This window comes from Colius striatus, chromosome 14 (genome assembly GCF_028858725.1).
Source record: "Colius striatus isolate bColStr4 chromosome 14, bColStr4.1.hap1, whole genome shotgun sequence".
NCBI classification, from domain to species: Eukaryota; Metazoa; Chordata; class Aves; order Coliiformes; family Coliidae; genus Colius; species Colius striatus.
Genome location: NC_084772.1, coordinates 4,747,643 through 4,770,134, shown reverse-complemented (window position 1 = coordinate 4,770,134; position 22,492 = coordinate 4,747,643). Strand labels below are relative to the sequence as shown.

The 22,492-nt window shown below is 60.8% G+C and overlaps 2 protein-coding genes across 2 annotated transcripts in view; both read left to right on the top strand.

Annotated features, from left to right (window-relative positions):
• The window catches only part of WDR59 (WD repeat domain 59), a 48,461-nt gene extending 42,767 nt beyond the window's left edge, over positions 1 to 5,694 (top strand). The window contains exons 22-26 of the mRNA XM_062007711.1: positions 280 to 427; positions 521 to 593; positions 2,394 to 2,520; positions 2,920 to 3,062; positions 4,054 to 5,694. Of these exons, the coding sequence (XP_061863695.1) occupies positions 280 to 427; positions 521 to 593; positions 2,394 to 2,520; positions 2,920 to 3,062; positions 4,054 to 4,289 (727 nt within the window). The 3' untranslated portion in view covers positions 4,290 to 5,694. The remainder of the gene's footprint in view (positions 1 to 279; positions 428 to 520; positions 594 to 2,393; positions 2,521 to 2,919; positions 3,063 to 4,053) is intronic.
• A 5,135-nt stretch (positions 5,695 to 10,829) lies between these two features.
• FA2H (fatty acid 2-hydroxylase) lies at positions 10,830 to 22,492 on the top strand. The gene is made up of 7 exons (XM_062007593.1): positions 10,830 to 11,093; positions 16,865 to 16,960; positions 18,605 to 18,747; positions 18,851 to 18,957; positions 20,198 to 20,370; positions 20,740 to 20,992; positions 21,718 to 22,492. Exons 1-7 carry the CDS (start codon positions 10,830 to 10,832, stop codon positions 21,795 to 21,797), a joined length of 1,116 nt encoding a protein of 371 aa, XP_061863577.1. The 3' UTR covers positions 21,798 to 22,492.

The window sequence follows — 22,492 nt, the reverse complement described above, 5'->3', positions numbered from 1 at the left end:
GGCTCCAGTCTGACATCCAGTTAACATCAGTTCTTTGGACCCTGTACCTGAAGCTGCACCAAGTGGAAGCTCCTGGGTTCCCAGACCTCCCATCTTTCTCCCTCACTTGTTAGGTCACAAGTGTTTTCAGAAGGAGGACTTGGCTGCTCACTCAAAAGTGGGACAGAAAAGACAGCCCAGAAAAGACAGGCTCAGAATTACTTGCTCTGGCTGGAGTCTGGATGCTTCTGCTGCTGAGTTCTGCCCAGTCTCACACTGTCTGTCCGTTTCATTTCCCAGGCTGGCTCATTACTCTCAGCTCCATGATGTGCAGACCCTGGCCATGCTCTGCAGCGTGTTTGAAGCCCAATCCAGGCTCCAGGGGGGCCCGAGCTCCTATGGCCCCTTCCCTCAGCGTGCCTCCAACCTGGCCTCCCACAGCCGATACGTATGACTGATGTTTCTTTCCCCTTTGTCCTGGCTGTCTTTGAACATCTCTGATGTAGATGATGTGACTTCTTCTCCTTTTCCTCCTCAACAGCCCAGCTTTACTTCCTCTGGCTCCTGTTCCAGCATGTCAGATCCTGGCCTTGGCACCGGAGGCTGGAGCATAGGTACTGAGACCTGGGTAGTAAATAGAGGAATCTGCCTCCCTTCTGGCTGAGGTTTCAGGTGGCTTTTGGGCTGGGGAAAGAAGGGAATTGGTACTGGCTGCAATTCAAGATAGTATCCTCTGCCAGAGCAGCTTTCCAGAGCTCGGCCAATGTGCTGTGAGTCTGTAGCTGGAAGCAAGCAGGGCTTGTAGTCACCGGGACACTGCTCCTGCAGTGCCTGACCTCTGCAGCCTGCCTATCCCACTGGGCTTTGGAGAAACTGCTGTAAACACCTGAGACCTACTGGGTTCAGGCCCTGGGATTGCAGGTTAATCCAGAGCCAAGAGCTCCTGCTGCTGCCCTTTCCAGTTGGAAAGCCCCTTGACAGGGGGTTGTAGTGACCTGGGGATCAATCTCTGCTCTCCAGTAAGGAATGACAGGACAAAAGGAAATGGGCTCAAGCCCATTCAATCTCAACCAGGGGAGGTTGAGATTGAAGCTGAGGAAGAGCTTTTTCCCTGAGAGGGTTGTCAGTCCCTGTGCCAGGCTGCTCAGGGAGGTGGAGGAGTCCCCAGCCCTGGAGCTATTGCAGAGCTGGAGCTGAGGTGCTGAGGGCCATGGGTTAGTGGTGGGCTGGGCAGTGTAAGCGGAGGGCTGGGACTCGATGATCTTAATCACACAATCTTAAAACCATCTTTTCTAACCAAAATTATTCTATGATTACTTGCTTCATCACCTTCCCAGGGATCAAGGTTGGGCTGACTGGCCTACTGTTCCCTGTGTCCTCTTCCTTGTCCATTTTGAAGACAAGGATGACATTTTCTTTCTCACAGTCCTCTGGCGCCTCTCCCAGTCACTGCAATCCTTGAGAGTAGCCTCACAACAGCAGCAGACAGCTAATTCCACAGGGTTCCTGGGAGGCAAAAGCAATGCTGTGCTCTCTCTGGTCACTGGAAAATAGCAGCAGTTGGGTTCTTGGTGCTGGGAATACCCACTGGCCTTAGGAGGTTTTCTGCCATGCTGCAAAAGTGTGAAAGCCACTCTTTGGTGTCAGTGTTGAAGTTGTTGGCTGATTCCTCCCAATATTTGAAACATAAGGAAAAACTTCTTCCTTTTTGAGGTGAGGGAGCACTGGAAGGGGCTGCTCAGATGGGATGTGGAGTCTCCTTCTCCAAACCTAACCTGGATGAGTTCCTGCGTGACCTACTCTAGGTGGTCCTGCTCTGGCAGGGGGGTTGCACTGGATGGGCTTTCGAAGTCCCTTCCAATTCTGTGACGTGTGGCTTGGGGCAGCATCAGCCCTGTTAGCACCAAAGCTGTGCCTTTTCCATGTGATGCCAAGGCACCTGTGACATGGGCAGTTATTAGCAGTCTACTCTCTGGGCAGTACCTTACCTACAGAGGCCCCTTTTACCTACCAGCAACCTTGGTGATGAGAATCCTCTGTGTCTAGGAGAGGAGAGCCCCGGCCTGCCAGGGCAAGCAAACTCCCTGGAACTGATTGCCTGGTTACTTTTTGTCTCAAGTGGAAGGCAAAAGGGATCCCTCCATGTTAGATTTCTCTGCCTGATGGTCCCCATTCCTCACCCTATCACCACAAGTGCAGTAGAAGTACTTGGCAGGTAGAGGTTGGTGGTTCATTTCCTACAGTGGAGCAGGCAGCAGGGGTGCAGAGAGTGACATGAACGTGTCTTGGAGAGAAAACCAGGACGTGCAAATGTGTGGTCTTCCTCATCTCCTTCCCCACCCTGGTTTTGGGGAGGTTGTGCTTTTGATCACAGTGCTTTCTGAGGTGTGCTCACAAGCTTTTGGTGCTTGCAGCAAACAAGGACACGGAGCAGGCCTCCACTCCCTGGTGTGAGTCCTCTCCGGACGATTTCCGCTATGGAAACCTGCCGTATCCCGATCATCGGGAGCGCGAGAAGGACCAACACGAGAAAAACAAGAGGTAGGTTGTAGTGTCAGGGCCATTCAGGGGTGCCCAGGTCACCTGGAACTCCATAGCCAGGTCTCTGTTGGTGCTGTGAAGAGCCACACCTGCTCCTAGACCTTTTCCTTCAGATGGCTATTTGGAGAGCTCTACTGGGATTACATGGGATAGGTCTGTAAGTGGCCATGGTGGGGCCTCAGAGGGCAGCCCCTGCATCAAGCCTGTACTCTGGAGGGTGTGTAGACCAAGGGAGGGCTGGAGCAGTTGGCCTTCAGCAGCGTTTCAGCACCATGTGGGAAGTCATCTGCTCTGTCCTAGTGATACGAGCTGGCTGCATAGCCATGGCAGGAAAGAGGGTTGTAGCCAGAGTCTCTGAGAGTCAATCCAGGTGGATGAGGACCCTGTTTGTTTCTCTAGGCTGCTGGATCCTGCCAACACTCAGCAATTTGATGACTTTAAGAAGTGCTATGGAGAAATCCTCTATCGCTGGGGCCTGCGAGAGAAGCGGGCTGAGGTTCTGAAGTTTGTCTCTTGTCCTCCTGAGCCCCACAAAGGAATTGGTGAGTACCTGCTTCAGTCTGCTCCAGCTGCCCAGGTAGTCACAGCCAGCCAATGACAGAGTATCCCTCAGTCTGCACAGAGCTCTCACCTCTGCCAGCACATAGCTTTGGCTTCTTCACAGCTCCAGGTGGAGATGAGGCTTGGAGATGTTGGTTCAGGGCCTTCCTAGACTGTCACATCTCTACAGTGAAGCTGGAAACATGCGTTCTGCTACACCAGCAACATCCAGCTATCTGTGCCTAGAGGAGAGAAGACTGACGGGGGATCTCATTAACACAAGTATTGAAAAGATGTTTGTCAAGAGGATGGGACAGCACTTTTTTCTGTAGTGTCCAGGGACATGACAAGGGGTAACAGGCATAAGCTGGAACACAAACAGTCCACTTAAACACAAGCAGAAACTCCCTTAGTGTTGAGGTGAGGGAGCCCTGGCCCAGGCTGCGCAGGCAGGGTGTGGAGGCTCCTTCTCAGGAGGTTTCCAACCCCACCTGGACACATTCCTGTGCCCTCTGAGCGAGGGGAACCTGATTTAGCAGGGGCTGGGGCTGGATCAGCTCTGCAGGGCCCTTCCAGCCCCCACCATTCTATCATTCCGTGAAAATTGGTGACTCAGCCTGGCCACAGCCTCTCCATGTCTAACAAGTCATGGCACTGGGGCAGTGTGCTGAGAGCACTCTGGACTCTGTGAGGAGAAACAAAGGCCACTCTCCTTTGCTTTTCATTACGTTTCATGGTGACATGAGGCAGAGGAGTCCCATGGCAAGCCTTCAGCCCTCACCTCTGCAGCACATCAGCCTGCCCCAAGCTGGAGCTGTGCCACGTGCCCAGCAGGTAGCTGCTGAGCCCTTGGGGCAGGCGGGGGGATGCTCTGTGCCCCAGCACACTGACTGCCCTGGGGACTCCTCTGTCAAACTGGAGGCTGTGTACAAGGCTTCTCCCACTCTTCTGCCAGCACTAATTGCCTCTCTCCGTTCCTTTCCCCCTGGGCAGAGTTCGGCGTGTACTGCAGCCACTGCCGCAGCGAGGTGCGTGGCACCCAGTGTGCCATCTGCAAGGGCTTCACCTTCCAGTGTGCCATCTGTCACGTGGCAGTGCGGGGCTCCTCCAACTTCTGCCTGACCTGTGGCCACGGCGGCCACACCAGCCACATGATGGAGTGGTTCCGCACCCAGGAGGTGTGTCCCACGGGCTGTGGGTGCCACTGCCTGCTGGAGAGCACCTTCTGAGGCCTGGCACCGGGCTGCCCACCATCTGCTCTTCATCTTTATTTTCCAAGCCATGTGGGGTCGGCTCAGCTCCAGAGGGTCTGGAGGAGATACCACAGGGAGCAGGATGTCCTGGTGCTGCGCTGTGGTGATGTTTACAAGTGCTTCCAGTATTCCTGCGCTTCCCCGGTTGCCTTCGGACCGATCTGACCAAACTCCCTGTGTCCATCGCCGAAGATGGATGCCAGAGCAGACAAATGGGCCTCTCTGCAGAAGGGTGTGTGAATATGGGCTGGTCTCCACTGGGAAGAGGTGTTCAAAAGTCCCTCTGGAAGGGACTTGCCTGGCAGAGCCAAACTCACTCCAGCTCTGCAGTGTCTTTCCGGGTGCCTCCTGACAGGGGCTCAAAGTGAGCAAAACCTTAGTCTTTGCACAGCTGAGGCAGAAGTGATTCACAAAGCAGCAGTGAGCTCTAAAGGCAAACTGTAAAGTGCACCAGGAGAGCAGGTGGCACGTGGGACTGTGTTCAGAGTTGCTTCTGGAAGCCGCAGGGTCCTTAATTTTGAGGAGCTGTTTACATTGTGTAAATTACTCCATAAAGCAAGCAAATAACACACTGTTTTTTCAGGATTGTTCCTCCTCCTGGGTCTGTGGCTGGTGTGAGCAGCTCACTCCCTGTGCTCAGGCTCACTAGGGTCTGTTGCTATCTTCCAGCCGTTTTTGTGCTGTTGACTCTTAAGGTGTCCTCATGCCCTTGCACTGCCGCGGGTGAGGGGCTGCACTGTGCTCCCTGCCTCAGCAGTGACACATCCTGGTGACTGCCAAAGCCATCTGCCTTTTCACTTTGGGAGCCATGCAGCGTTTCCACAGATGGTGGCATCCGAGGGCCTTTTGGAAAGCCTTTGCTTCTGTCCTGAGAAAGCGTAAGGACACTTCCTCCCTGCAGCTCCTGTTGGCTGTTCTCTCCAGGCTCTACAGGCGAGGGTCAATCCATCATTTGAGGTTTGCTGCCCATACGCTTGAGTGATGAGGCTCCTGAGTCAGGGAGGCAACAATTTGTGGGGCAAAAGGGGTTTTGGAAGGGCAGTGAGGATTCATGGAGCTGGGAGGTTTGTGCCTTTTCTCCCTGGGAGCTTCAGTGGGAGAATGTATTGGATTGAGCCCTCTGTTTGGGGTTGTGCCTGCTGAGCACCTCCCTGCCAAGGCTCTGCCTCTCCTGAGGGCTCTTTGGCCTGATTTGGTTTTGGGAAGTGGGGTCATGGTAAGCCCCCTGGAGTTCCCCTGCCCTGTGCCAGCTCTTCCTGTTGCGCTGGCCTGCTGAGCTGTGTGCTAACTCGGGTGGGGGATGCTGCTGGGGAATGAACAGATGATGTATCTTAAACATTGCAGCATTAAAAATAGTTTTTTAAGTGCTGTGCTGCCAGAACTTGGTGTCACTGTACTGGGAGCAGCCAGCAGCCCCACGGCCCTCCCCCTGCACAGGGGTCCCACAGCATCCACACCTGCAGGAGCTGAGGGGCTCAGTGCCTGCTGTGGGGACCCCCTGCCGGGGCAGAGCCGGTGTGAGAGTGTGTGGCACCGCGATGCCACGGCAGCCTGGGAACGCCGGCGGCGGACCTTGGAAAGCGAAGGCGGGCGCTGTGTGAGCGCCGGGGCAGCGCCTGTGCCCCCCCAGCAGCCCCGTGTCCTGCAGCCCGGCTCCGGGCAGCGCCTGTGCCCCCCCAGCAGCCCCGTGTTCTGCAGCCCGGCTCCGGGCAGCGCCTGTGCCCCAGCAGCCCCGTGTCCTGCAGCCCGGCTCCGGGCAGCGCCTGTGCCTCGGCAGCCCCGTGTCCTGCAGCCCGGCTCCGGGCAGCGCCTGTGCCCCCTCCTGCAGCCCGGCTCCGGGCAGCGCCTGTGCCCCGGCAGCCCCGCGTCCTGCAGCCCGGCTCCGGGCAGCGCCTGTGCCCCAGCAGCCCCGTGTCCTGCAGCCCGGCTCCGGGCAGCGCCTGTGCCTCGGCAGCCCCGTGTCCTGCAGCCCGGCTCCGGGCAGCGCCTGTGCCCCCTCCTGCAGCCCGGCTCCGGGCAGCGCCTGTGCCCCCCCAGCAGCCCCGTGTCCTGCAGCCCGGCCCCGGGCAGCGCCTGTGCCCCCCCAGCAGCCCCGTGTTCTGCAGCCCGGCTCCGGGCAGCGCCTGTGCCCCCCCAGCAGCCCCGTGTTCTGCAGCCCGGCTCCGGGCAGCGCCTGTGCCCCCCCAGCAGCCCGGTGTTCTGCAGCCCGGCTCCGGGCAGCGCCTGTGCCTCGGCAGCCCCGTGTCCTGCAGCCCGGCTCCGGGCAGCGCCTGTGCCTCGGCAGCCCCGTGTCCTGCAGCCCGGCTCCGGGCAGCGCCTGTGCCTCGGCAGCCCCGTGTCCTGCAGCCCGGCCCCGGGCAGCGCCTGTGCCCCGGCAGCCCCGCGTCCTGCAGCCCGGCCCCGGGCAGCGCCTGTGCCCCGGCAGCCGCCCGGCGCCGCGCCGGGTGCCCTGGGGTGAGGATGCTCCCTGAGGGCTCCTGCCCTGCTTCCTACGTGACCGCCTTTGGCTCGGAAGGACTCGCATTTCCATGCGCGCGTAGATTAGAAGGGAAAGGAGCCCTGTTATTTGTAGGTGACAGATGACGGTATTTAAGTGTGATTACAGGTTGTTACTGTTTATCTCCATGGTCTCTGAATCTGTGAGGTGGAGAACAGCTAGGGCTTCAGAGGAAGGCAGGAAAGCACTGGCTCTGGCTGTGGCTGTTTGTGCAACCCTGCACAGGTAGGTGGGTTTTCCCCTCGGATGCCTCATGCCCTGCAGAGTGTGTGGCAGGGGCTGCTCTGGGAGCGGTCTTGCTCAATGCAGAAGTGAAAATTGCAAGGAAGGAGGAATGAGTGGCATATTCTCACATGGCAAGGACAGAGAGATGTTGCCTTTGCTCTGTTCAGCAGCCCCTGTCTGGAAGAGCTGATCGGATCAGGGGGTGCTGCCACACTGGGGACCCACACTAGCCCCTGTATCTGCCCTACCCCCCAACTGCTTGACCTCTTTGCCAGCTGCTCTTTAGAATAACTTGATAAAGTGTCAGAAGTTGCCAAATCTCACTCAGAATTTCAGGTTTTGGAGAGGGGAGCAGGAGGAGAAGAGGAGGCAGGCACAGGTCTTGGCAGAGAGCACAACAGCAACGCACTGAACCAGCTCTGAGGCCACTGCCATGGCCAAACCAAGCAGATCCAACGGGGCATCTGGCTGAGGGATGGTGCCATGGACCATGGGCAGCCCCACGTGCTGGGGAGGGGGTGACCCCTTCATGCTTTATGCCAGTGTAGGTATTGGGAGGGCATCAGATTAACCCGGCCACTCTGCATGAGGCAGGAGCTAGTGCTGTGCAGGCCACATGGTGAGGGTGTGAAAGGACAGTTCCCTCAGGGCATCGCTGGTGACACGGGTCTGACAGGGTTTTGACAGAGCTCTGGGAGTTACTGGGCACTTCCAGGGAAAGAAGCTCCATTCCAGGCTATTGCCCAACACTGCTGCTGGCCTGAGAGCCCTGCCTGTGCATCCATAGACAGCAGCTGACGCACCTCTTTCCTGATACTTTATCCTCCCTGCTCATTGCAGAGGATGAGGCTGAGCATGGGGGACATTTGGGCTGACTCCAGGTAGCTGCTTGGGCGAGATGTGCTTCTGCTTCTGCTGCCTGCTGAGTGCATACCCAGGGCTGTGACCAGTGCATCTGTGCTTGTTTTCCCAAGGCTGATTGGAAGAGACAGCATCCACGACAGCCCAGGCTGCGCCCTCAATGCCCAACCATCAGCTTTTCAAACCCTTTCTATGCTCTGCAGAGCTACAGGAGTGTAAGAAGTGTGGGGAGCCTTCCCTGTCCCTACACAGGGTTGGAAGTTTAATCCACGGTGAGCAGTTTGGCAGAGAAACGAGGAATGATGGTATCAGAGAAGGTATCCAGGAAAATCTTTCCCTGTGATGCTGCTCCTCACAGTGTCTGTGTCAGCTCCCTCCTCCTCTAGCCACAATGGCAGCCTGTGCCAGCACTGCAGGGCCTGATCCAACCAAAGCCCTGTGGCACATTCCTGCCATCTCCTTTGCACCAGCCCCAGCGTCTCTCTGTCTGTCTAGTGAGAAAACCAGTTCAGGGACTGGTGAGCCAAAACCATTTGGCTGTTCTCACTTGGGCCAGGCTGATCATGAGGAGGCTCCACTCCCCTGTGCTGCCGGCCCTCGGTGGCCATTGACTGATGGCCATTGGCAAAAGCCTCTGCTGCCCATTTGCTGCTCTTACTGCCATGTCTGCAGCACAGCCCAGTCCCAGCACTGTCCCTGTCCCAGCCCCACCATGGAGCCCGGGAGCCATCAGCACCCAGTGATGGTGGCAGGTGGGGTGTCAGCTCACATGGGGCTTCCTGGTGTCCCCAAGTCCTGCTGTGGCAGAGCCAGGGACAGTAACCCCCTGCGTGCTGGGGAGAGAATGGTGGCAGAGACCCACCAGTGCACCCATGGCTTGTCACTCCGTGCTGTGCCGGGAAACCTGGGGCTGGCAAAGGCTGGACCCATCTCTGCCCTGAGCTGGGACCATGAGCAAGCCCCCAGCATGGCCTTTTGCAGAACACAATGTCCAAGGGACCTGGACACCCCAAAACCTGGGCATATTGTATATCCCCCTGGCTCCCAGGCCATCACTGCGGCATCTGGCCTGCCCTCCCTCATCCTCCTTGCCCACAAGTGCTGGTTGAGCGTGGGTGGGAAGGGAAGGAAATGCTTTTCCCTGGTTTCACCAGCCCCTGTGGCTGTAGGGAGAGGCTGGGACAGATTGGGACGTGATGAGGGCCGCTACTCCCTGCACCACCGTGGCTGTGGGACGCCATGGCCGGGCTGAAGGACATCCCACACCACTGGCTGGACCGGCCAAGGGGGCGGCGAGGCAGCACAACCGGTGGGGATGGCACGGTGGGACCATGTCTGTGGTTCCCACTGCCTCCCCCCGCAGCCCAGGACGGGGTGGTGGCCACTGCACCCACCTCAGGCATGCCTGGGGTCCGGGGTGCCCACCCGCCTCAGGATGTGGGTGCAGCAGCCTCCAGCTGAGCGTCCCGGCTTGTCAGGATCCGCCTCCGCCCCCACCTCGTCCTCACACTCACCCGAAAATCCTCCGTCCCCGCCCTGGAGCCGCCCTGCCCCGCCGGGCTGAGCTCACCCACCGGCACCGGGGCAGCGGCTGTCCCCTCCTCTGGGGCCTCACGGCAGCCCTGGGGCTCACCCGCCCTGTGGCCCTTCCACCAGGCCCCCAAAGGATGTTTCTGACCCGCACCCCAAAAATCTATCCATGGGAGTGCTCTGCACCCGCCCGCTCATGGACTGAGGATGGACAGCAGCAGCCTGGCTGGGGACCTGCCCCCCAACCCTGCTGCTCCCACCGGGATGCAAAACTAACACACACAACTCCCTCACCCCCAAAAAGCCTTTTCCCCGGGGCCGGTGGCGCGGTGAGGCCGGCAGCCGGGCAGGGAAGATGTGGAGGCGGTGCTGGCCGCCACAGCACGTTCGATTAAAGGCCAGGCCAGCACCTCCCGGAGCTCCAAAGCCGGGGGGCTGGGGCAGGGCTGGGAGGGGGTCCCCAGTCCTGAGCTGACAGATCTCGCCTTAATCACTGCCCTCAGCCCAACGCCGGCATTTGCTGGCGTGTCGCCGGCTCCCTTGGCCAAGGGTGTCACCCCAAATCACCCCCCGCCCCCAACGCCAGCGGCTGCCGTTCTTTGTGGTTTCCGTGTCTGTGGCTGGCTGGAGGGGCTTGGGGCTGCTCAGTCCCGGCCCCCAGCTGAGGCACCACCAGCCGCACCAAACGGCATGTGTGACGTTTAATTAAAGGTTGAAATGATTCTGTACACAGCTGGGGGGGGATGTAGCACCGCGCAGCGAGTAACGCTGGAGTGGAGCGGCCCCGGGAGCGATCCCAGGAGTGACCCCTCCCCGCAGGGGGGTCTCTGAGCAGGGACTGGGGGTCCCTGTGCCTTGGCCCCGACGGAGCTGTCAGCGGGGAGGATGGCACCCTGGGAAGAGTGGTACTCCGGGGGGTGACCCCGCTGCCCCTCATAACTCCCTGAGGTGTCCTGTAACCCCAACTGCCCTCTGGGATGCCCCTTTACCTCCCCATTCCCCTCCGGGGATGCGCCCACCTCCTGTTCCCTCACAGAGATGCCCCCCCTGCACTTGCCCCTCACCTCGGCGGTTGCCCCCATCCCCCGTTCCCTCACAGAGATGCCCACCCTCCACCTCCCCCTCACCTCGGGGGTTGCCCCCGTGCCCCCGTTCCCTCACAGGGCGCCCCCCCTGCACTTGCCCCTCACCTCGGGGGTTGACCCCCCCGCCATTCCCTCACAGGGCGCCCCCTGCCCTTCGCCCTCCCTTCCCCGGGATCCCCCCCCCCATTCCCCGCCGTGGCACCTGCCGCGGGGCGGGGCCTGTCGGCGCGGGCCAACGGGAGGCGGGGGCGTGCCGGGGGCGTGTCCCGGCGGGTGTCCCCGCGCGCGGCGCGGCGGGGGCGGCAGAGCGCGCGGGCCATGGCGGCGGCGCCGCGCTCGTTCAGCGCCGCCGAGGTGCGCGCGCGGGTCGCGCGGGGCGGCTGCCTCGTGCGCTGCCGCCGCCGCCTCTACGACCTGAGCGGCTTCGTGCGGCTGCACCCGGGCGGCGAGCAGCTGCTGCGGAGCCGCGCCGGCACCGACGTCAGCGCCGCGCTCGACGGGCCCCCGCACCGGCACTCGGACAACGCCCGCCGCTGGCTGGAGCAGTACTACGTGGGGGAGGTGGAGTCCGGCGACGAGCAGGTATCGCCCGCGGACCCGGGATGCGCGGAGCCTACGAGTGCCCCGGGTCCGGGCTGTCCCGGCACTGGGATGTACGGAGCCCGGAGAGTGCCCCGGGTGCGGGCTGTCCCGGCACTGGGAGGTACGGAGCCCGGAGAGTGCCCCGGGTCCGGGCTGTCCCGGCACTGGGAGGTACGGAGCCCGGAGAGTGCCCCGGGTGCGGGCTGTCCCGGCACCGGGAGGTACGGAGCCCGGAGAGTGCCCCGGGTCCGGGCTGTGCCGGCACCGGGAGGTACGGAGCCCGGAGAGTGCCCCGGGTCCGGGCTGTCCCGGCACCAGGAGGTACAGCGTTTATGGGATGCCTCGGCCCAGGGCTGTCCCGGCCCCTGGAGGTACAGAACCCATAGGATGCCCCAGGTCCGGGCTGCGTGGGATCTGAGCGATGGGGGCTCTATAGAGCACCCCAAGTACAGACTGCACAGAGTCCAAGCTGTATAAAGTCTATAGGGCACTCCGGGTGCAGGTTGCACAGGGTTTAAGCCTTACAGGGCACACAGAGGCTGTGCAGGGTGTATGGAGTGTGGAGTCTTTGGTGTCCATGTAGCATATAGGGGGTATAGGGCACCCAGGTCTGGGTCTGAGCTACATGGGATGTGATGTGTGTTGTCTGAGTGCACAGGACACTCAGGACACAGGCTGCGGGGGGGCTGAGGTGTATGGGACAGGAATGGTATATGTGTTTGAGGCTTCCAGAGGCTACAAGGATGGTGCCTGTGGAGCATGGGGCACAAAGGTCCAGGGTGTATGGGGTGTGCTGGCTTGGGAGGGAGTCTGGGGAGCTGCCAGTGTCCATGGGGCTGGGATCTGCAAGGCCAGAGGCTCAGAGGATCCTGAGCTTCATAGGGTCCAAGCTCCTCAAGGCCTGAGATGGGCCATGTCCCGGCTGCACAGAGCCTGGTGTCACACGGGTCCCACCCCACATCCACATCCTGTCCTGGCTGGGCCTGAAGGCAGGGCTGATGGGTGGCCCTGGCATGCCAGCACGGAGTTGGAGGTGTTGGAGCCTCTGGAGGGGTGCAGGAGATGGGGACATGCGGCTTGGTTTTAGCAGGGCCATGTGGCAGGGGGTCGACGAGAGCTTAGGGCACCCTTCCCGACAGTGGCAGCACTCAGCCTGGGACCAAGGCACCGGGGCTGCTGGTGGTGTGTGGCTGCTGCCAGGGAGAGGAGCCCAACCACCTCCCCGACCGCCCAGGTGTGGGACAAGGGCGGTTGTGACTCAGCACCAGCCTTGCCATGCCAGTCCTGTGCGCAGCCAGAAGGGAAAGAGCCGCAGGGAAGCACCCTGTGAGCTTCCAAGAGGCAGTGTGGCACCAGGCACCGCTGCCGTGGTCACCGTGCCAGCCCCCTCGGCCAGCCCAGCGGCCGCGTCGCATCCCAGCAAGGTCGGTGACCGGCGGGTGGCTCTGGGCCGGGTGTTTGCACTGCCTGGTTCTCCTCCCCGTCACGCAGCCTCGGCCCCAGCGCCACAGACGGGGCTTTGTTCCGCCCGGGTGCCATGGCCGCGCTTCCCCCGGCCCGTGGCGGCTCCTGGGTGAGGACGCTCGCTCGCTGCCGCCTCCTCGCAGCCATGACGCGCCCCACGGGCTGGGCCGGAGGAAGGTACCAGACAAACGAGTTCTCACGCCTCGGCCCGCACCGAGGGCAATTGCCACCGTCCCAATGCAAATGCCTGGCGTGATAACACCCGGCGCTGGGAGATCAGATGCTGCCTGGCGCTAGATAAACCATCCTGGGTTGTAAGGTGGTAGGAGGAGGGAAGGGAGCTGCCTGCTGCACGGCGAGGCTGGCCTGATGTGTGGGCAGCTCTGCCGGGCATGCCACCCACAGAAATCCCCTTTGGAGGGAGTCGGTGCCCTCACTTGGATTCTTGCTTTGGCTGCTTTTGGGCACGTTGACCCCTGGCAGCTCTTCCGAGGAGAGGCTGTGTTGCCCTGGACTGGCTCTGGAAGTGCTGCTGCCTCTCCTTGCCATTGGAGGTCCCAGGGCTGCACCGTCCCCGTGTCGAGGGACACGGGAGGCTGTGGTCGCACAGGCATCCCCCTAGGGATTATGCCCAGGGATTTTGGGGGTTTTGTAAAAGGTGAGGGAAAAGTGTGTTAATGCAGGAGGGACAAAGAGGAAGCTGAGAGCCAGTCTTCATCCTGCTGGCACACCTCTCCGTGCCCCTTCCAGTGGCTCTTGGGAGCTCGGCTCCATCCTTCAGCCACAGGTAGCTCTCCTGTGTCACCCAGCCCTGTTTGGCCAAGGACAAATTAACCCCCAAACTTTTTAATCTGTGCAAACAGATTTTACAGGGGAGATCAAAGTGAGAAGCGATAATTAGCCAAAGCAGACAGTGGATTTTAGGAGCTTTGCTGGAGGGAAACAGCATCATCTAATTACCCCTCTGATTTAAGCAACGAGGGACTTTAATCACAGCCTCTTTGGGGTGTGTGACGTGGCCATGAGTCACAGTAAGTCCCCCAGCCCTCCTGGGGTCGGTGTCCTCCCCTTCCCCTCACCCACATTGCCCCATGTTGGGCTTTCCCTGAGCTCACCTGGACACAGGTGCTCCTGTGCTCTTCAGAGGTGTGGTAACAAACAGTGGCTTTTTACCATTCTTGTTATCATTAGGGCAAGTTACTTTCGACCTCCCTTCAGTAGTCCTGCTGTGCCCAGTGTTTAATGTGCTGAGCTCTGCAGCCACTGGCTGGGGACCACAGTGCTGGTGGGATGCTGGTGATGTTGGGACTGTGCCACTATGGGCAGGGACTTCTCTGGGGCTCCCTGTGCCTCATGGTGACCTTGAGCCTGAGCCTGTGCTGCCAACGCAGCTTGTCCCACGCTGACATCAGCAAACCAGCATCTGGGAGCTCGGTGAAGGTGCTGCTGGCTCTGGGGCCATGCAGAGGCATCACAGGGCTCCTGCAGGCTTTGAGTCACTGGGAAAATGGGTGCAGGTGGATAAACTGTGTCTGGGCTGCTGGTGGAGGGGCTGTCTGCAGGAAGCATTGCCCTGTCCAGAGGATGGAGGATGTTTCCAGCCTCTCCTCCTGCCTGCATCCCAGGCACACTGGCCCCTGTGCCAGCCTGGCCCTCCCAGCAGCACCTGCTCACATCACAGCTGCATTTTGGTGGTGTTTGGACACCCCACGGCACCGGGGCAGCACAGCCAGTGCTCTCCTGCAGCACAGGGCCGGGCTGAGCTCCCCACCTGAGCTGTGCCTGGCAGCGGGACTGGCAGGCGGATGCCAGGTCACTCGGTCACCACATTGTGCCGTGCCCTGAGTGCTTGGCCCCGGCACTTCCCGGCAGGAGAGCTGGCACCCTGCCGGTGCTGCCGCTCGTTGGGACCGAGGGGTTTTGTAGGCGTTAACTTTCCCTTCCTTGCATCAAGCCTCTTGCACATCTTTCCTGGCAGGACCTGTTTGCCTGGGAACGACTCGGGTGCGTCAGCATCAGCCAGGGGCTGCAGGCAGAGCCCGGTGCTCCCAAAGACCCCTTCAGCCTCCTTCAGACCTGCCTTTTAGCGGGCGGAGGAGGAGGTGGGTGGGCAGAAGCCCCAGCTCTGGTCTGGGTGTCGGTGGGGCTCAGTCCCTGCAGGCTCCCTGCGTGCTCGGGGCTGGCAGGAGCGCGCTGCTGCTCTGGGGAGCAAGCTGGGGCACGCAGGCACAGCTCGCGCCCCGGTTGCGCCACAACTACCGGTCCTTTCGGTACCAGCCCCAGGGTGAAGGAGAGGAGAGCCTTCCTCCTGCTCCCTCGGCTCCTGCTCCTCCTGCTCTGCGGCCGAAGAAGGGGAGGGGGCGGAGGAGGTGACTCAGGCAAGGGAGCTGCTGCAGCACGCAGGGCAATGCCGTCTCACCGGCGGCACCCACCCTCCCCAACCCGGCACTGCCGAGGTGGGCTCTGAGGCTCCCGCCCACCCTCATGACCTGGGAGGACAGGGAAGCCTCGGGCTGCAGCCTGAGCAACGGAGTTGAAGGCGTGTGGACACGGGAAAGGGAGGAGAGGTGCTGGGTGTTGCGTCAGTCCAACTTTCTTAAGCATCCTTCCTGCTGCCGGTGCGGCTGCAGTGCAAGTGTTGAGGTGGAGAGCACATTCTTGGAGGATGGAGAAGCCATTTCTCAATCTCTCTCTCTCTTAAAGCCAGTTTTTCTTCCAAAGCATAACCTGAGTGTTCTCATCTGGGTTTCAGTGCATCCCACCTCCCATGGGTTTCAGGATGTCCATCTGAAAAACAGAGGGTACAAAGCTGGGGAGGGGAGACCCTTGTAGAGGGAGGTGTGGTGGTCCCCAGCATCAGCTTGTGCAGACACTCTGCCTGCAGTAAGCCTACTCAAGTCCAGCCTGGCTGCAGATACTCTCTGCCCTGCCCTGTGCAGAGGTGAAGGGGCTGTCTGTGGGATGGGTAGCACAGCTCCTGTACCAGTGGGATAAGGCTGGAAATCTGACTAGCCTGGGAGTTGGGAGCCCAACCGACAAGGAGTGCCCACTGCCAGCACCCAGCACCCAGGCCTTGCCCTGGCATCACCAACACAGCACAGAGTCCTGTCCTCCTGTCCACCTCAGCAAGATGCCACTGGCCCTTCATCCTGGTCCCTCAGGGTTTACTCCACACAGGGCATCCCCTTGGGTGCAGCAGGGCAGGATCCCCGCTCACTCGCTGCCTGGGTGCAGCAGGGCAGGGTCCCCGCTCACCCGCTGCCTGGGTGCTGTGGGCTGCAGCCCCGCCAGGCATTGGTGTGCCGGGGCTGCCGGCCGTGCCATGCCATGCCCTGATGCCAGGTTAATGGGTAACTCGAGGCAACAACGCGGGACAAAAGGCACGTTTGGCACGTCCTGCAGGGCATGGCTGGCTGGGGGCTTACAGGGGCACGCTGCAGCTTTGCCAAGCCCCCCACCGGCAGCAGGGCTGTGGGAAGGAGCCTGTGCGGGCAGCCGGCGATGCGTTTGCTTCCAAGCATCAACCGAGGCTGGTTTGTCCTGTTTCTCAGCCAGCCCTGGCAAGCAGAACTGCAGCCTGGGCTCCATCCTGCACCACCACACTGCACGTTCCCCAGGCCACGGCGTGCCCTTTCTAGCCAAAACCACCCCCTACCTCATCCTGCACAGCCTGTGGTGCAGCTGCCCAGCTCAGTGCCGCCCTGCAAAGGGCACTGTGGCCTTTTACCCCCGGCAGCTTCACCTCTCCCACTGCATTTTTCCCGTGTGCCCAGAGCCAGCGAGGTGACCCTGGCTGTGCCACATTCCCCAGCTCTGGCAGCCTGGCTGAGCTGGACTGTTGCTGGAGAGCAGAGGAAGGAGCCCAGCACTAGCAGTGTGAGCACTAACCCGACTGCATCTCCTGGCTCTGGCTGGTGCTCCCAGGCTGCTACTTGGTGCTGTCTGTTTGCAGTGGGAAATGTTGGCCAAGAGCCCAGGAGGCTCCACCTCACAACACTGGGTGCTGGCAGCTGGTGCCCTCCTGCCAGCACGGCAGGGTGTTCCAAAAACCGGGCTGGGGGGGTGTTCCAAAAAGCCCTGAGTGCAGGATGCTGGGTGCACGGTTCAAAGGGCAGCGCAGCTCAGGCCGCATCCCTCAGGAACCTGCTCTGCAGGAACTCACTGCGTTAAATTCATTGCATTTTTCACCCTTATTTATTTAGCAGGCGGGTGTGAGCTGGCTCTGCCCGTGGCCCTGGCTGGCATGGCCATTGCCGTGCCCAGCTGCGCCTGCCACCGGCGCTTCACCGCGGTGTTTCCTCTTGCAGAGCGACCCCGAGCCAGTGGCTGAGGTGCTGGAGGATGCTGCAGCCCAGGCCCCGGCACGGATGGATCCCCGCTGCAAAGCAGTGGACGAGGAGAAGGTAAGAGCGGGGCTTTCTGCAGCACAGACCAGCTCCCCCTCCCCACAGGAGCGCTGGCTCTTTGCTGCACCCCGGGCTGGGAGGGATGGAGCTGGTCTGGCTCCTCCTGCCCTTTCTCCTGGCGCAGATGGAGCCAGTGCAGCTCCTCCTACCCTTTCTCCTGGCGCAGATGGCATTGCTCGTGCTTTACTGCCTGGGCGCAGCGGCGCTGGGAGGCTCCCGCGGTGGGGGTGGACGTGGCTTTCTCTGACAGCAGCTGTGTCCTTCCAGCAGGATGTGCTGCCAAGCCACACCTTGCTTGCTTTAGTTATTTCCTCTTTCTCCCTTGCTTTATGTGTTTTATTGCAGTTTTTCTGCTGGCTGAGGAGTGGCAGTTGAGCTCCAAGGGATCCCCGTGCGTGCAGGGTGCTCCCTGCCCTGCCAGCTCCTCCTGAGCATGCCATGGCACCAGGGGTTTGTCCCCAAGGTGCCTTTGGATGTCCTTGCCTCCTGCAGCACCGTGTGGCCATTGGGCTTTGCATGGCCCCAGCTCCTCAGTGACAGTGCTTTTATCTTGCAAAAGGATTTTTATTTGTTGAGCTTTCACTCCCCTCATCTTAATATTTTGCTGCTGACTGTCTTTAAAAACGGATCTGCCATCCCAAAGAGTCCTTTCTGCTCTAACTCCTCCCCTACCTCCCTGACAGAGTGTCCCATGTACCTGCTGTGGGCTGGGGTTGTTTCCACTCCTGGGCAATTATGTCTGTCCCTGCCTGCAGCAGAGCCCCAAAAGTGCCCATGGCCACCTCAGCTCCTTGCCCTGAAGCCCAACGACTGGGCCTCCCCCCTGCCACTGGTGCCAAGTGAGCAGCAGCACAGCTGGGGTGCTGGGTCGCCGTGGCACAGGGTGGCTGATGGAGAGCTGCCAGGCCTGGGGCTCGGCCACGCGGCGTGGTTTTTCTCCTGGGGCAGAGGTGGGACTGAGAAACCATCTTATCTGTCTGGGCCAGCAGAAGACTCATCCAGGGCTGCAGAGTGGCAGCAGGGCCGGTTGGGTCTCTCGTCTCGTCCCCTGCAGACGTGCGCACCCGCACGGGCCTCATTGTGCTCTTGCAGCCACCTGATGCATGGCTGGTGTTTGCCTCCCCATCCTGTCTCCCTGCCTCCCAGCTCTTTCTGCTTTGCTCCTCACTGCCAGAGCAGAACACCACCCACATGTGGGCTGCCCCACATGTCCTCTCCACAAGGAGAAAAGCCCGTGGCTGGGGCAGTACCACGGGGATGGGCTCCACGTCCCACCGGCAGCACCTGGCACGGGCAGGGAACGGGCAGATTGCTGCTCACTATCTAATCTTGGGAGCTCCTGGCGGGGGGTGAGAAGCCTCGGTTATCAGGGCCCAACGCTAAGCCAGGTCTGGGTACAGCCGTCTTCACCTTGAACTGCTGGCAGGTACCCAGTGGCATGGGGAAAAGCTCAGCCTCGTGTTGGGGCTGGATGGAGCTGATGTGTGCCTGGCTCTGCTTGCCTGCCCTGCACCGGTGCTGCGGGGGAGCTTGGGTCTGGGGGGGGGGGGGTTGTATCCCAAAATCCCACAGCTGAGGCACAGCTCTGTGCCCAGCACCAGGGGGGTCCCAGGGGGGTACAACCGCTCTCTGCTCCCCCAGGAACTGGTGGACTGGCAGAAGCCCTTGCTGTGGCAAGTGGGCTACCTGGGGGAGAAGTACGACGAGTGGGTGCACCAGCCCGTGGACCGGCCCATCCGCCTCTTCCACTCGGACATCCTCGAGACCCTCTCCAAGACGGCGTGGTGAGCCCACAGGGTCTGCACGGTGCCCTGGCCGCTGCCTGTGCGGGAGGGGGCTGCTCCACCCCACTGACACTCCCTCTGATATCTCCCTCTTCCCCCACAGGTATGTGGTGTTCATGGTGTGGACTCCCGTGGTGCTCTATCTCAGCTGGGTCAGCTACACCTCCCTCGCCCAGGGCAACACCAGGCTCTTCTCCTCCTTCACCACAGGTACGAGCAGGGCAAAGCCTCTGGGCTCAGCTTGCTGTCCCCACTACGGGTCCAGGGTGCCCTGGATGGGGGAGACCCCTGCACCCCTTCCCCATGCCTCCCTGTGTGCATGCTCACCACGACCGCATGCAGCAGCAGCGCCTGAGCCTGTGTCCCCCGCACGAAGCCCCCGGTGCCGCTTCACAGCCCGAGCCCGCCCCACCTCCATCCCTCCATCCCCTCCTCTCGTTCCCTCCGGGGGGATCGATGGGGGCACAGAGCCCGCCGGCCCAGCGTGCAGCCCGCTCCCCTTTGCCTCCCTTCCCTCTGTTCCCCACGCCCTGGGCATGTGCCCCCCCGCCGCCGCCCACCGTGGCCGCGCTGGCCGCGGGCGAACAAACCCGGCTCTGAGCGCCGCCGGCCTCGCACAGTGCGGGGCTTGTTTGCCCTCAGCGCCTGCCCTTCAATCTCCCACTGTGCGCTCCCCCGGCAATAACAAGCGTGGCCGGGGCAGCCTGTCGTCTTTGTTGTGCCTTTTGATTTTTTTTCTTTTTGCTGGGCTCCCTGGTTTTTTTGCAAGGTGCCACCCGGTGCCAGCTGTGCCCGGCGGCGGGGCCAGCGCCCGCTGCGCTGCACCCCTTGCTCCCGGGGCACTCGCCACCTTGCTGACAAGGGGCATTTTTTTTGGCCTCGTGGGGTTTTTGGTTTGGTTTTATTCTTTTTTTTCCAAAACGAGCGGGTCTGGAGGGGATCTGAATTCTGCTGGTGAGGACACGGGGCTGGCAGCCTGCCCCAGAGAGAGGAGGAGGTGGCTGAAAAATGCTCTGCGGGGGAAAGTGCCCAACAAACCTTTTCTTTTTCCCTTCAAATGCAAAAAGAACCAATGCCAGCAACACTGTTTAACTCTCACGAGCACTGCCTGTGCAGACAAGGTCCTTCCTGCCGTGTTATGGTGGGCAAAGCTGCTTTGTAAGGACAGGGCTGTCCCCAGAGTGCACATCCAACCCCTCGCTGGGATCTGGGATGCAGAGCATCCCCCAACCTGTTTCCATAATGAATGTAAATTAATGGGAATGGAAGGCAAATGAGGTTTTGAGTGATGCTTGTGAAGGAAGTAGCTCCCTGGGGAAGCTCAGGGCAGGGGAGAGGTGAGAGGGAGGGAGAGCAGAGCTTCGCCCAGATGCTGACGGGAGGATGGAGATGGATGAGAGCACCCGCACGTCACCTGCCCTGCTGACCCGCTGCACGTCTTGTTGCATAGAGTACTCCATCCCTGTCCACAAATACTGCTTCCCCTTCATCTTCCTCGTGGGCATGTTCCTGTGGTCCCTGCTAGAGTACCTCATCCATCGATTTGTCTTCCACATGAAGCCACCCGCTAGTAACTACTATCTCATCACGCTGCATTTCCTGCTGCATGGGCAGCATCACAAGGTGAGTCACAGCCCATGCCTTGCTGGCACCACGGGCACGGTGGCCTTTGCCCAGATGGAGCCTGTCTGATTGTGTCCAACGTGCCTCCTGGCATCTTCACCTCAAAGGAGCTGGAGTTCAGTCTGAGAGCTTGGGTTGGGCAAGGGGGAAGGCCAAAAAAGCCATGGGCTCCCGCTAACTTTGCCGGAGGAAATGTCCCCATGGAGCTCAGGGACCTTGGTCTGGGTGAGGGGCCGCTCTTCTTTTGGGGAGAGTTTCTGGGGGCTGCTTTGATGTTGCCTTTTCCTGACTGGGCATCCCCAGTGCTTGCCAGGGGGATGTGGGGTAAGGCTGGGAGCAGCCCGTCTCACTGTCTTTTTCCCCTTCCAGTCTCCCTTTGACAGCTCCCGCCTGGTGTTCCCACCCGTGCCGGCCTCGCTGGTGATCGGCTTCTTCTACGGCGTCCTCCGGCTGCTGCTGCCCGAGGTGCTGGGGCTCTCGGTGTTTGTCGGGGGGCTCTGTGGCTACGTCATCTACGACATGATGCACTATTACCTGCACTATGGCTCGCCAAAGAAAGGCACCTACCTGTATGGGTTGAAGGCCTACCACGTCAAGCACCACTTTGAACACCAAAAAGCAGGTAGTGTCGGGTTCCCCGTGGGGGGTGAGGGCTGCCGAGGCCCAGCCCTGCTGTGTGTGGGCAGCTGGTGCTGCAGAACAGCTAACCTTTGGGATTTGGGAGGGAGAAAGCCGAGCGCAGCCGCCAGGAAAGCGGTGTGTGAGGCACGGCAGCCCCATGGGGCACGTGAGGATGGGGGCTGGCACAGCACGGGGGAAGGCGGTGGCCCATCTCGCTGGTGGCACCCAGGGATGGCGGGTGCTGGGATGTGGGTGCCCATCCATGCCCGGGGTGGCACCTCCTCCTGCTGGCAGGCATTGGCGGGTGCAGGGCGAGGCCTTGGGCTTCCCCATCCCGCCCCACAACTTTCCCCAGCCCGGCGCTTGCTCAACCTGCCCTTTGCCCGGTTTCCTGGGAGAAAACACCCCATCCAGATAAGCTATCACCCGTGGGGCTGGTGGCATGGCTCAGCCTCCTCCTGCTCCCTCTGCTATTCCTCCTTGCCTTGGCCTCCTGGAATGCAGGTGCTCCTCCCTCACCAGCCTCTCTGGAGGGACTGCCTGGCGCCAGCATCACTGTCAACCGTCGTCACCACATGCCCAGTCAGGCCATGTCCCCCGTGGCCCTCGTGCTGGCTGCTCCCAGCCCTGCTGGGGGCCAGCTCAGTTTGTGTCAGTTGAGCTGCACCCTGATGGCATCCTGGGGCCAGGGTGCCACAGGCTGAACGCTCTCTCCCGTGCCCACAGGCTTTGGCATCAGCACTCGCTTCTGGGATCACCCCTTCCGAACACTCATCCCCGAGGAGACCTTTGAGAAAGACGACTGATGGCCCCGGTGCGGTGCCCGGCTGGCGGCTCCGTCCCTCCACGCTGGTGCTGGCCTCCCTCTGTGGCACTGACAAAGGAGGATGGGGGACAGGGATGCAGGGAAAAGGGAGGAGGAGGTTGCAGGGCTCCCAGGGGGGCTCCTGCCATTTCCTCAACACCTTGCTGCTCCAGGCCACGGAAGTGCGGGCAGGTCTGCTGCCCGAGAGATGAAGTGCCCGATGCCACCCTCCCTCCCCAGCCCTAGCACCTTCCCAGAGCCCCCCACCCTGAGCCTCTGGCCCTGCTGGGGTGCCCCTCCTCAAGGCACGAACACCCTGCTGTTAACCCCGTCACTTAACTCGTGCCGAGGGGTTTCCACATCCCGGCTCCTTCTGCCGGCCCGACGCCAGCACAGGGTTCTCTCGGCCTGTGGCCCATGGGGTGGGGGTCCCACAGGTCTGGATTGTGCCTTTCTCTAACCCATGCACCTGTATCCCTCTGCCAGATTCCCCGAGTTCATGGGTTTTGTAGACATTGGCTGCCTGCACCTCCAATGAACAGAATTGCTACGAGATGCCTTGTTTTTGCTGATCCTGTGATTATGGTTTGGTTTTTTTCTAATGTTTACTGCAGATATTTAAAGGTTTGGAATAAAGTTATATGTAAAACTGTAGACACTACAAATGTAAATAAACTGTATATTTTGAACAATAAA

Bases quoted from the DNA above. Each gene is read 5' to 3' on its own strand.
- FA2H (XM_062007593.1), top strand. From the start codon at position 10,830: ATGGCGGCGGCGCCGCGCTCGTTCAGCGCCGCCGAGGTGCGCGCGCGG. The intron at 11,094-16,864 runs GTATCGCCCGCG...TTCCTCTTGCAG, and splicing joins TGGAGTCCGGCGACGAGCAG to AGCGACCCCGAGCCAGTGGC. The intron at 18,958-20,197 runs GTACGAGCAGGG...CTTGTTGCATAG, and splicing joins CTTCTCCTCCTTCACCACAG to AGTACTCCATCCCTGTCCAC.